Genomic DNA, 13,225 nt, shown 5'->3' on the forward strand with positions numbered 1-13,225 from the left:
CCCGTCCCGCCATGTGCCGCCGTGTGCCTTTGAGCTGGGCTACCACATTAAAGCAGGGAACACCCAAGCTGACATACCTTGGGCGCAACCGGTGGTTAACGAGCTGCAAGGGCGGGCCTCCCCGTCCCCCGCTGCCCAGAATAATCATTAACCGTGACAGAGCCGAGGCAGGAGCCCAGGCGGCGGCTGGGATGCTGAGGCCCCTGGTGCTCGAGGGGGTGGCTTGGACCACCTGACTTCCTCAGCTGGCCACAAAAGCTCAACCTGGTATCACTAGGGCAGGCAGTCCAGCCAGTGCCGTGGGGGCACTTACAGAAGCCCGAGGTCTCTCTTCACTCACAGCCTGTCCTGCCCCGCTCCCCTCCCAACACTATGAAGACCCCTAAGTGAAGAGCTGTAGACGGGAGGATGGACCCTGGGGCTTGGGGCCTTCTGAAAGGGTGGGGGCAGAACAAAATGGAGCCCCCAGGTTTACCTAGTACCAAGGACCAGAGGCAATTTTCAAACTAATGGTTCCTGTCATTTGTCAACTGTCTCTTCTGGCTGCAGGAGAGTTATATGATCTCTAGTCTTCACCAAAACCCTGTGGAAGACGGTATTACCAATCCCAGCTGACAGATGAGGCTCAGAGAGGTTAAGCCACCGGCCCAGCATCATAGAGCAGTCAGCAATGGAACTAGGGCAGGAGGCATAGCATAGCCGTGAGTCCTGCCAGGGCAAGAGCTGAGCCTTCTGGAAGATGGGATCTGGACAAGGTACCTGAGGCCAGCAGGAGGCGGGATGGTGGGGGGTGGTGAGGAGGCTCTGGAGCAGTGAAGGGGGAGGGGTGGAACCTGCACCCCCCTCCCCCAGTTGTTCTCCATCCTCCTCTGTTTAGAGAATTCCCTTCAGTTGCTCAGGTGAAACGAAGGTGAGGCCCAGGCAGGCTGAAAGCTTTGATCTTATCACACATTCCTGCCCCAGCCACCCCTTCCCTTCTCCCCACCTCCCCCCACCCCCACCCCCCATCCAGGAGGTGGAAAACCAGGCTGACTTAACTCTTTCATCCCACTTCCTGAAACCAAATCCAGGCCAGAGCTGGTCTCTGCCTCCCTTCCTCTCTCCCGGGAGGGGCAAAAGAGGACCAAGGAGGAAAGCAGGAGCTTCAGACCCACCCTCCTCATTCAATGTCACAGAGCCCCAAACCTGAACTCTGTGTGCAGCTCTCATTTCTCCTAAATTAAAATCACCAGGGGCACCTGGGTGGCTCAGTCGGTTAAGCATCTCTGACTTCAGCTCGGGTCACGATCTCACGCTCCGTGAGTTCGAGCCCCGTGTCGGGCTCTGTGCTGACAGCTCGGAGCCTGGAGCCTGCTTCAGATTCTGTGTCTCCCTCTCTCTCTGCCCCTCCCCTGCTCATGCTCTGTCTCTCTCTGTCTCAAAAATAAATAAAAACATTAAAAAAAAATTTTTTTTTAAGTTAAAAAAAAAAGTCACCAGACACAGCATAAATAGCCCCTGTGCTTTTCCACATCCATGAGCTCATCTGAGGCTCACGACAAAACTGGCCTGCTCTCCTCTCCAGCCCTGTGGGTCTTCTCACCTGCCCCAGTCCAGGGGGAGCTGTGTCCCCCAGTCCCCTCTTCCCACAAGCTAATTTCAAGGGGAACAGACTGAAGTAACTGGAATAACAGATGGGGGCTAAGACAGAGTCACAAAGAGTCCAGCTATCTCCCAGAGATTGAGTGGCCCTGAAAACCTGCTCTTGTAGCCTCCTCCCCCACAACCCATGCCTTTTATCGACTAGTCCACCACCCAGCTGGTCTCCCTGTCAGACTATAAGCTCCATGAATCCGTGGCTGGTTATACCTAACCCAGGGCCTGGCGCAGAGCTGACACTCCATAAATGTTTGCTGAATGAACGAATCAGTGAATGGTCCCCTTTTGCATCTGGAGAAAATTAAGCTCAGGGAAGTTACAGGACTTGCCCCGGATCACACAGGCAGGGCCAGGAGGGGTCCAGGAATCTGTGGCCCTGAACCTAATGCCCATTCACTAAACGTGGACAGCACCCCAGATGTTAGCTCAGCAGCAGGTACCCAAGGGGCACAGGGGTGAACCGATGTGGACAAACCCCTGCAGGTGTGATCCCAGGCCCACAGGAGAGGACAGGTTAGGAGGTCTAAGGGAGCAGGCAGCCATGTCCTCCATCTGGCTCCCTGCTGCAGGGCCTGGCACCCGTGGGCTGGTAGCAACCATGAAGGAAGGCATGGGATTGGCAACATGGTAGGCTGTGCAAGGTGGCTACCTCCCCAGGCTCCAAAGAATGGAATGCCACCATCTCTTGAGGGGAAGCTACCAGCTTTCTCCAAGAACTCGACGTTCTGTTCCTCTGAGTTGGCAGGAGGCCGAAGAGAAAGAGCAGAGTCCATTTTGTGGGTAGAAAAATCAAAGCCCAGGAAAGATGGTCAGTAGTTGGCTGGCAGCTAAGTGGAGGCCCAGGCCCTGACCTCCTGCCTCCTGGTCTGGCCAGGTAAAGGGTGGGGGACTGGGATGGATATCAGCTATCTCGGTAGCTTCCTCTCATTCTTTTCCTCCGTGTTAATGACTCCAGCAGCAGGCCAGGGCCTTCCTGCCCACACACTTGACAACAATGTGAATCTAGAGACGACGGGGACGCACGACTTCTGGACCCTTGCCCCAGACGCCTTCTTGCTCCACCAGCCAAATCCTCTGCTTGCTCTGCGAGCCCCGCTTCCTCCAGAAAGCCTTCCAGATACCTCAAGCCGAACTGATCTTCCCCTTCCCTGGCAGTCTGCTCCTGCCTGCACTGCGAGTTGCACTGGGTGCTTATGGTTCATGGGTCCTGCCTCCCCAAGACCTAGAGATCCTGGAGAGAAGGGACCCTGCCTCTAATTTCTTGCAGGAGGACGGACAGAGGTGGATTCAGCTCCTACCTTCCTCTGTACATGGCTGTGTGATCTTGGGCAAGTCACTGCTCTCCACTGAGCTGTTTCCCATGAGAAATGGAGGTATATTCCCAACTACATGGGAGAGTAGACAATGCAGATAAAACACCTATAACACAATGTCTAGCACACAGTAGGTCCTCAGGCAATGAATGAATGAATGAATTCCTGACTCTTCCACTGCACAAGGATGCTCAAATGACACAGTTTGGGACTCACACGTAGATTACGCTCCCAGCCGGGGCACGAGGTTCTGTGCCCTGTGTTTCACCAGGACTGAGGCGGGCAAACGGATGGCTCAGAGCAGGCCCCACTTGGCAAAAATTCACTTAACTCCAAATGGCAAAACCTGCAGGCCCCATAAGGAGCTTGGGATGTGACTGAGAAGGATCCAGGTTCTCAAGGGTCTCAATCCCAGGGAAAGCCAAATCCATTTCCCGACGGAATGTTATCATTAAGTTGGGATGGAGGCCAAGGGGCAAAAGGCACCCAAATCTGTGAAGTAGGAGCTGGATAAGCCCACATGGCAGATACGTGGTTTTCTGTACCCTCCGCCAAGACCAGCCCGGTTCACCTCCTCCATGTAGCCTGTCGTGACTACACTAGCCCTCCCAGACTGCCCCTTCTCTACACCCAACAGGCTGGATCCACTGGGAGAGGGATGACGACTTTGGAGGCAGACAACCTGGGCTCCCCTCCCAGCTGTGACACGTACTAGATGGATGAATTGAGCCAGCCGTTCCCCTGCTGTGCCTCAGTTTCTCCCTCTGCAAAATGGAGATAAGAAGGCCAGCCTCAAGATTGCTGGGAGCATCATATGCAACAATGCCTGGAGGGAGAGAGCTCCGTGTGTGGCTTGTTTCAAGAGAGGATGGCTTTTTTTTTTTTTTTAGTGTTTATTTATTTTTGAGAGACAGAGAGAGAGTGCAAGTGGGGGAAGGGCTGAGAGACACACACAGAACTTGAAGCAGGCTCCAAGCTCTGAGCTGTCAGCACAGAGCCCAAAACAGGGCTCGAACTCATGAGCCGCGAGATCATGACCTGAGCCAAAGTCGGATGCTTAACCGACTGAGCCACCCAAGCACCCAGAGAGGGTGGTGGTTTTTAATCAAGAGAAGGCATGTGTGCTCACTGAGCACTAGCTGACAATCTAGGTGCCTGAGGTCACTGGGGAGGAGAACTTGGAGGACCCAGGGCAGAGTAGACACTGGTCTGTCCTCAGGAAACTCCTAGGTCTCTGTTCTTCTGGCCCAAGGGTCACAGGAAAGCAAACAGCAGAGGAGGGAGAAAAGCCTGTTAAGTGACAGAGGCCACTGGGGCTAGGATTTATGAAGCCAGAATTTCAATCCATCCAGCCCAGTGAGGCATCCAAGAAGAGGCATGATCCCAGTTCGCAACTATTTGAAAACTGGAACCGCCAAACAAGGAGAGGGGATGAGTCAGCTGGGGTGAGGGGGGGAAGCCAGCGGCAGCAGGATGTGGGGCCAGAGCTGGCTCCTTGGGGGTGAGCATGGGGAAGGCAGGGAAGGGAGAGGCGGGGGCAGAGACCCAGAGGTGGGCTGGGAAGGGGCCAGAGGCAGCTGGGAATTCCCAGCCCTGTGCCAGGAGACCATCTGTGGGGTCACCCGAGGCCACCTCTCAAGTCCTCCCCCTGCCCAGCCCCAGGCTGCTGCCCCCCTCCCCAAACTGGGACTGGGGAAAAGATGGGGAAAGACGCCAGATGTGACAAAATGAGACACCTGGACGTGACGCACCCTAGTGGGGAAGGGGCAGGTCTCAGCAGCCCAAGGCACAGGGTGGAGGGAGAGGTCACCGTGCACTTGTGAGTCTCTTTCCCTTAGCCCAAAGGGGTCAGAACTAGGGCTGTGCAGCCCCACAACCCTGGCAAGTGACCTGCTGCAGGCTCCCTCGGGGCTCCCCGGGCAAGGTCTTATCTCCTCGAGTGCGGGCCCAAAGGAGAGTGGGGCTGGGACAGGGTCCCGGGAAGCCCCCTGGCCACTCCCTTTAAGATGCATGGACATCCTCTCTGCACCCATGGGAGCCACACGGCCACGCCTCTGGTTGCTCAGAGCCCAACTGCACACATCTGGGAAGGGGACAACGCGTCCACAGGCCCCAGCCTTTCCCAGGCCACACCCCGGGGTGTGCCCCCCTCCTGCTCCCCCACCAGGAAGGAACAATCAGGGTGGAAGGGTGGACTCTGTCCTGCAGCTGCGGCCTCAGTGGGGGAAGGGGGGCAGTGACAGATCAGATGCAGTTCCATCCAGGGCTCCTGGACTGAGAAAGAGGAGAGGAGAAATGGCTTCCATCTGCTTGGTCAGTGCGGGGTCTGGGTCAACAGCTGGCAGCAGTTCTGATCAGGAAAAGTGTGCCCTGCTGGGCACCGGGAACCCGCAGTCAAATGTCGCTCCGGCTTAGCCCTCAGCAGGAACGATACTAACACAACAGCTCCATTTGTCAAACACCAATTCCACTGCGCACAGCAAGCCAGGGGCGTCTGCAGGGTCTCGTGTCCACCAGGGAAACAAGCATCATGATCCCTACTTCTGACCCGAGGCTCAGAGAGATGAAGGAACTTGCCCAAGGTCACACAGCCAGTTGGGCCGCACTAAGACTTGAAGGCAGGGCCCTTTGAGCCCACACTTTCCCTCGATCACAGGACCCAAGAGAAAGGGGTTCCAAGTCCAGTGAGGACACAGACAGGCGGAAGATGGCAGTGTGGGCACCCCAGCTTGTCCCACATGCTCCGGGTCTCAGCACAGTGCAGTGGCAGGGAAGGACAGCTGCCCTGTGCCCATGGGCCAAAGCAGCCCCTTCTCAATCCTCTGCAAGGAGCCTGGGCCTTATTGACCGGCCGGCTTCTCCCAAGGCCATTGATTTATTCACTGGATAAATGTTCACCTACTATTGCTGGGCACTGGGCAAATTGCACTGAATAAAATCTGAGTCTATGTCCTCATGGAGCGTCCATGCTAAACTGGGGGGAAGGCGGTAAATTCTAAATAAACGGACAAATACCTAAGCATGAGCTCAGGCCGTGGGGTTCTAAGGAACCAGCCGGCAGCTCCTTAGATGCATCCTCAGCAAGACGTCCCCCCCCACCACACACACACACCTGCTCCACAGGCCAGTGCAGAGGCCCCAGCTTGGGCTGGGTGTGCGTGGGGTGCTGCTGACTGCCCCCGCTCTGAGTCCGCCCCCTGCTGCCCCCATCCCTATGCCCGCCCCCTCCAACACACCCTGGAGTTTTCCCATCTCAATTAGTGGCTGCTCCTTCTGGAGATGCTCACGCCAAAGACCGTGGAGACTTCCCAGACTCCTCTCTTTCTGTCCCGCCCCTTCCCCAATCCATCAGCAATTTCCTGTCAGCCCTACCTTCTAGATACACTCAGGATTCGGCCGCCTCGTCCCAACTCCATCGCTCTGGTAGGAGTTCCCATGGTCTCTGGCCTGGATCTCGGCTTGCTTGCTTTTGCCCTTGACCCTCCGCATTCTCTTCTCTGCACGGCAACTAGAGTGACCCCTCATCTCACTCAGAAGCAAAGGCCTTCTCGTGGCCCGGGCTCGGCACATCAGCCACGCTCCCCCCGACCCATGCCACATCGGCCTCCTTGTTTTCCGCAGGTATGCTGGACGCATCCAGGCCTTTCCATTAGCTATTCCCTCGGCCCTTTCCCTAGGTACCTGCATGCTTCTGTTCAAGCGTCATCTTATCAGAGGCTTTTCCTGATCCCTCATCACTCTGTACCCTCTTCCCGGCTTTATTTTTTTCATCTGAGCGCTTACTGCCCTCCAACATATTATATTTATTATCTGTCTTCCCACACGAGCTATAATGCAAGTAACACGAGGGGAGGGAATTTGACTTTTTGTTCTCTGCTGTAACCTCGGCGCCTAGAACCCCATCAGGTACTTAGAAGATACTCGATAATCCTTGTTGAATACATTCTACATCTACCACACACCTGTAGGGGACTTTAGTTCATGGGATATTTAATCACATACATCAGTGGTCCGTTCATTCATTCAACACACACTGCAAGCCTTTGTGCACCAGATAGACGCCCCCCTAAAATCCAGAGAACAGAGAAGCAGGGTGCCCTCCTCCACACCTCAGGGAAAGGGCTCCGGGAGGTAGTCGGGAGCTGGTCCTAAGGACACGTCAGGGAGGCCACAGGGATGTTCCTAGGTCCCTGCGACTCTGGCACAGGTGGGCGTGGGGAAAGGTGGGGAGGGTGGGTTCTGGGGGCCGCCGACACTTGAAAGCCTCACATTCCCAGGCCTCAAAGAGCCGCCTTGTTCCCAGGGCTTACGTGATGGTGCCCCTAGCCCAGCCACCCCCAGCAGCCATGAGCCGCTCCCCTCTCAAGGCCACTATTGACACGGACCCAACACCAGCAGTGAGGCTGGCGTCTCCCCGCAAAGCGAGTTCCACACATTCTTCTAGGTTTCAGTCAGCCAGCTCTGGGCGCTGGGGCGGCCAGCAGGCCAGGGCCAGGCCCTGGGAGCAGGAGGGGGCAGCAGGGCCAAAGGGGCCAAGGCCTGGATTGGGGCAACATGCCAGCTGGGTAGGATCCTCAGCCCAGCCTCCCTCTTCCCGGCAGGAGGGAGATGGGGGCAAGACCAGGGTCGGCCCTGGGGGGAGGGGGCATTGTGCTCACCATATCCTTGGGAAGCTGCTGGGGGATGGGGTCAAGTTCGCCCATTCTTCTTCTAGCCTGACCTCTCACATCTGGGATGGACTGGGGTGGGGGGCAAAAGGCCAGAGCTGAGAGCCCTTCCTGCACCTCCCAAGTGGCTTGAGGGTCCAGAATCTATGTCTGGCTTCCAAGTGACCTCTGAATCATGGCTCTGTATCTTTCCACATCTTGGGCAGCCTTTCTGACTCTCCTGAGATTCTCGCCCCAAGGCCAAGCAGCCTGGGAACCTCTGCAGACTCGCCCTAAACCTTGGGCCCCCAGGCGCCAACCAGGGAACCCAGTGAGGGCTCCATGCAAGGCACCTAGCCTTCTTCCCCCTCACTCCCCACACAGGGTAGGGCCCAGCCTGGCCCACTTGGGCCTTCAAGCTTTGGGAGTAATTCGACAGTTTATAGGATCTCAGGGAAAACTTGACGAGGAGACTAATTAAGAAACCTACAAACGAACGGGTAGTCCCATAAATGACTGCCCTGGAGTTAAGTCTCTCTAGGCTCCTGCCAGGATAGGCATCCCCAGGAGGCCCCAGGATACTGAGGCATGCTCATCCTGAGTACCTCTGTCCCCAAAGCCAGACCTGAATACTCCTTGTCTGAGGGAGCCTCTGCACTACCTCAGACCTGAGTTCTTACTTTTATCAACATCGGTGACAACGGTTTGATTCACAACTACTGCCTGCTACAAACAAGTGAGATAGGACTCAGAGTGGCGAGGAGAGCTTTGTCTGGCGTCAAAGCCTGGCTCATGGTACCACTGAGTATGTGTGTACTGTGAGCCACTGGGCAAGTTATGCAACCTCTCTGTGCCTCGATGTCCTCTGCTTAGAGAATGGGGACCACACTACTAGCTATGGTTTAATGCATTCAACAGATATATTGACTGAGCACTTACTACCTGCCAGGTGCTAAAGACAGAGCAGCAGAACAAAAACACACAAGGTCCTGCTGTCATGGAGCTTAAATTGGTGATGGGGGGCAGGGAGGAGAGAGAGAACTAAGTAAACAAATACATGTCAGATAGTGACAAGAAAGAAAAAGCAGTGTAAGGGGACAGAGTATGTTGGGCAGAATAGTCAGAGACTTGAAGGAAGACAGGCAGAGGGTCATGTAAATATTTGAGGGACAAATGTTCTAGGTAGAAGGAACAGCAGATGCAAAGGCCCTGAGGTGGCAGTGTGTTTGGCATATTCGGGAAACAAAGACCAGTGTCACTAGAGTGAGTAAGCAAGGGGAAAGTTGGCAAGAGGAGAGATTGTAGAGGGAGTGGGGGAGGCCAGATCCCAAAGGGCCTTGTGGACTATATCAGGTCAGGGGCGTGGGTCTGATGGTGAGCAACGCGGGGAATGCTGGGAGATTCTGAGCAGGGGAATGACATGGGAGAATTTGTTGAGAAACTTTGTGCCTGGCAAACTGTAGGCACTCGACAAGTGTTAACTATCCATATTATTTTGTTATCATATGACCTGGCACCCTAGCACCTCCCTCCCTACCACCTCAAGCCCTCAACCCAGTCACCTTCTGCCACCTTCCTTTCACCCTGTCTTCCAGGCTGCGCCTCAGACCCACGGATCCCAACTTGCCTGTGTTCAGCCTGAGAACAGGCCCGGGCCAAGCCAGGCGGGGGCCACTACTCCCCACACACAGGGAGCGGGGCCATCTCTGCCCCTTCCAGCCTCCGCCTCCCTCTATGACCTATAGCCCTCCCTCTGGAAATCCCCAAGGCACACTCGTTACAACCCCTTCCCACCAGCAAGTCTGGGGCAAGGGGAGGGGGCATGCAGAGCATGCCAGTTATGTCCAGGGGAGTCTGAGATGGTGCTACCCCTGAGGGAAGGGGAGGCTCCTCCATTTCCTGCCCGCCCACAGTCTCCCTGGTGAGGAAACCCAGGCGAGGCAGGAAACAGGTATCTCAGTGACTTCCCTCCGCAGCCCTGGAAAACACCGTAATCACGGCAGCCCCCTCAAGATTCCGGTCTCCTGGCAGGACTGGCCCCAAGAAAGGAAAGGCTAAGGTCCCAGCAGGAAGAAAAGGGGTCAGCAGGCCAAGGCAGGCGCTGAGTCACCCGGGCCTGGCCCCCACCCCCAGCAAGCCTCTCCACCTCCTCTGAACTGAAATTACTCCCACACTTAATCACAGACCACCGCTTCCTGTCTCCTGCCCCCAGGGAGGTCTTGAGCTCCCTAAGGACCACCTTACCTTCGCTTGTGTCCTATCCTCACCCATGCACTGTTGGCTTGTGGATGTGAACCAAAGGGCGGAAAAGATAAAGGGCAGTGGGCGAAGAAGAGCCCAAGGCTTGCTGGGGCACTGGGTTAGGAGCCTGATGTCATTTAAAAAATGTACCACGAACTCCTTACCCCATTTTACAGATGCGGAAACTGAATGCTCAGGAAGAAGAAACTGCCTCAGATCACAGGCTAGAAAATGACAGAGCTGGGATTCAGCTTTTGTGGGTCCATGAGACTCCAGAAGCCAAGATCTTTCCAGCTCTCCACCATCAGCCGGGGGGTGGGACACTGAAGACCTCGGTGTGGTTGCTGACAAGACCATAATCCCACAGGATTGGAACTGCCTATTTACCCATCTCAGTTCTGGGAAAGCAAAGACAGGACCTATTCTTGCTCACCCGTAAACCCCAGCCAGATGCGCTGGTATGCAGTAGGTGCTTAGCAATATCTGCCGAATGAATGAACCCTTGAACCCCCACTGACTGTCATGGAACGCTGCTCAATGAAGATATGTTGAATGAACAAGTGAATGAGATGATTGGCTGCAATCTGGAATTTCTGTTGAAATTCCTCCCGCACACAGCAAATAGCTCCACCCTCCTCCTCACTCTGACCACTGTAGAACCCAGCATTCAGGAGCCCCTCCGCAGAGGCAGAGCTGGGGGAGTTTCAGAAAAGGAAGACATCCCATGTGCTAGGTCGGTGCCTACTTTTTTGGAAAAGTAAAGATCAAGTTCAGATGGGGACTGGGAAGCAACTGGTCGGGCCCTGCTGGATGTGCAGGGGTGAGAGGCTGAGAGAGGGGATTAAGGAAGCCCTGCAGACAGGGAGTGGGGGAGGAGAGTTGCTAGGTGGGCGGGGCAAGAGAGCTGAGGGGTCAGGTCTGGGGTGAGGGCTGAGCACAGACGTGAGATAGAGGTGGCAGGGATACAGTCACTGGGTGAACACCGGCTTAGAAAAGCCCCTCTCTTGGCTCTGAGAAGGGGAGGGAAGAGGGCAGTGGCAGGGACAGGGACCACCTAAGATCACCTCAAAGAGGGTGGGGGTGGCTCTGTGGTTCACCAGGGCAGGCCCAGTTCCCCAAAAGTGCCCCCACCCACATCTGCCACCAGTGGCCTGCCCACTGCCCCTGCCCCACCCTTCTCGAGTTCACTCAGGTCCTCAGAGCGTCTTCTGGCCAAGCATTCTTTCCCTCTGCATGGGCCCATCCAAGCTCAGAGCCGGGAACCGGGCTGTAATGGCAGGCCTCCCCTGCACCTGAGGACCCGGGAAGAGGACAGTGGGAGACAGACCCACTGAATATCCGCCAGTTAACAGGCCAAGCACCAGGCACTTTCATGCGCCTTCCATCCAGTCCTGCCAACCACCTTCAAGCTATATGTACTTGGAGGTCATGCATTTTGAGTTCCCTTTGGCCTTGTAGGCTGGTCTCAGAAAGGTTAACTAGCTTGCCGGAGGTCACACAGCTACTCCAGAAAAGGACAGGGATGGATTCAAGCCCTGGGCTGCAGGACTCCAAGGCCTGTGGGTGTTTCACACAAACCTCAGCTGTGTCCGAAGTGGTTCTTTACTTGTGCCTGCCTGGTTACTAGCTCCCCAACGGGCCAGACGGCCTGGTAAAGTTCCAGTGAGGATTGATAGGCTCCCCATCACCAGAGAGTGCCCCCTTTCCAAGTTGGCACAGAGAGGGGTGCCCTTGCCCCGCCAAGTTCCCGCCCTGCTCGAAGTTTCTCCGCCTGGTCCTCAGGAATGGCAGGCCGGGCCATGCCTAGAGCGACTGGGAGACTCGGCAACGTGGCCGGGCGACCCATGGGCTCTCCCGCGGGCCGGCCCCGCCCCCGACCCCACGCAAGGTTCCCTGGACGCCCCTCGGGACTGCCCCACCGCGGAGGGTGGCGCCGGCCTGTGCCTGCCCGGGGTCCCTGGCGGGCGCCGCAATCCCGAGCCAGAGTCCCAGCCAAGTTGGCGGGCGCGGCGAGCGGGGCCCGGGGCGCCCCCCGCCCCGCACACTCACCGCGAGCAGCCGCCCGTGCAGCAGCAGCGCCAGCAACAGCGCGCCCGCCGCCCGCTGTCCCATGGCCCGGCCGGCTCCGCTCGCTCTCTCGCTCGGCGCCCGCCCGAAGCCGCCCGCTCTCCAGCCTGCGGAGTCCTCGGGACGGCGCGGCCCGCTCCCGCCGCCCCCACCCCTCCCGCCGCTCGCCCGCCCCGCCCCGCCCCGCGGCCGGCCGCCCCGCCCCCGGGCGCCAGGCCCCACCCCGGACCGCCCCGCCCCGCCGCTCCAGGCCCCGCCCCCGGACCGCCCCCGGACCGCCCCCGGACTGCGGGCGCCGCTCGCTGGAGCCCGAGCCCCCGGCGCAGCCAACTGGGCCTTTGTCTGGGCCCCCAGCCCCCTCGGCGCGAGCCGCGGCCCAGCCCGGCTCCCCGCCAAACCCGGCCTGGAGTGCGGGATGGGACGGGGCCCTGCGCGCCGACACCGGCCGCGGCTCCTCGCGCACGCGACCCCAGCACGGACCACACACCCCCCTTTCGCACCCGGCGCCGGGACTCCTCACTCGCGCGCCCAGAAGTCCGCGCGCTCTCACACACGCCGCCTGCACACGCGCACCCGGGCACGTTCACACACACGCCAAGCTGGCCTCCCCCCACCTTTCACACTCGCGCACGTTCACGCCCTGGCCCCCCGGCCGACTATCTTCACGCGCTCAGACGCACACATGGTCTTTTCAGAACTGTCACCTCTGCAGGTGACATAGCGGACACGACTTTCACACACTCAGCCGCTCACGTCCCTATTCACACATTTACACGGACTCACAAGGGAATCCCCAGACCCGAAGTGTAAGGACGTGTTTTCGTACACAAATGCCACACAGGCCTTTTGCTCGCACACATGCTGGCCCGTCTTTTTTACCTTTTCTCCTACGCTAACTGCAGCGATTTATTAATTTTTTTTAACGTTTATTTATTTTTGGGAGACAGGGAGAGACCGAGAATGAGCAGGGGAGGAGCAGAGACAGAGGGAGACACAGAATAGGAAGCAGGCTCCAGGCTCTGAGCTGTCAGCACAGAGCCGGACGCGGGGCTCGAACCCACAAACCGCGAGATCACGTCCCAAGCCGAAGTCGGTTGCTTAGACTGAGCCACCCAGGCGCCCCTAACCGCAGCGCTTTACAGTGCGCCCTAGAGAGCGAACTGAATTGCCCCTCGCACGCACCATTTTCCCCACCAACCACTCACGGACCCACTTGCATGGACGTAAATCTCAGCCCCCGGCGCCACAGACCCCCGAGTCCCACACGCAGGCCCAGACACAGACCCTGTCAAAGCCCTAGTCACAGATGCTTGGGTGGTA

The 13,225-nt window shown here is 57.5% G+C and overlaps 1 protein-coding gene across 4 annotated transcripts in view; it reads right to left on the minus strand.

Moving 5' to 3' along the window:
- HSPG2 (heparan sulfate proteoglycan 2) overlaps positions 1-12,013 on the minus strand; it is a 99,296-nt gene extending 87,283 nt beyond the window's left edge. For all 4 annotated transcript variants that reach the window (XM_042949214.1, XM_042949213.1, XM_042949215.1 and 1 more), the window contains exon 1: positions 11,888-12,013. In XM_042949214.1, coding sequence (XP_042805148.1) covers positions 11,888-11,950 — 63 coding nt within the window. In that variant the 5' untranslated portion in view covers positions 11,951-12,013. The remainder of the gene's footprint in view (positions 1-11,887) is intronic.
- Between the last annotated feature and the right edge of the window lie 1,212 nt (positions 12,014-13,225).

The sequence above is a fragment of the Panthera leo genome, chromosome C1, assembly GCF_018350215.1.
Source record: "Panthera leo isolate Ple1 chromosome C1, P.leo_Ple1_pat1.1, whole genome shotgun sequence".
In the NCBI taxonomy this organism is placed as follows: domain Eukaryota; kingdom Metazoa; phylum Chordata; class Mammalia; order Carnivora; family Felidae; genus Panthera; species Panthera leo.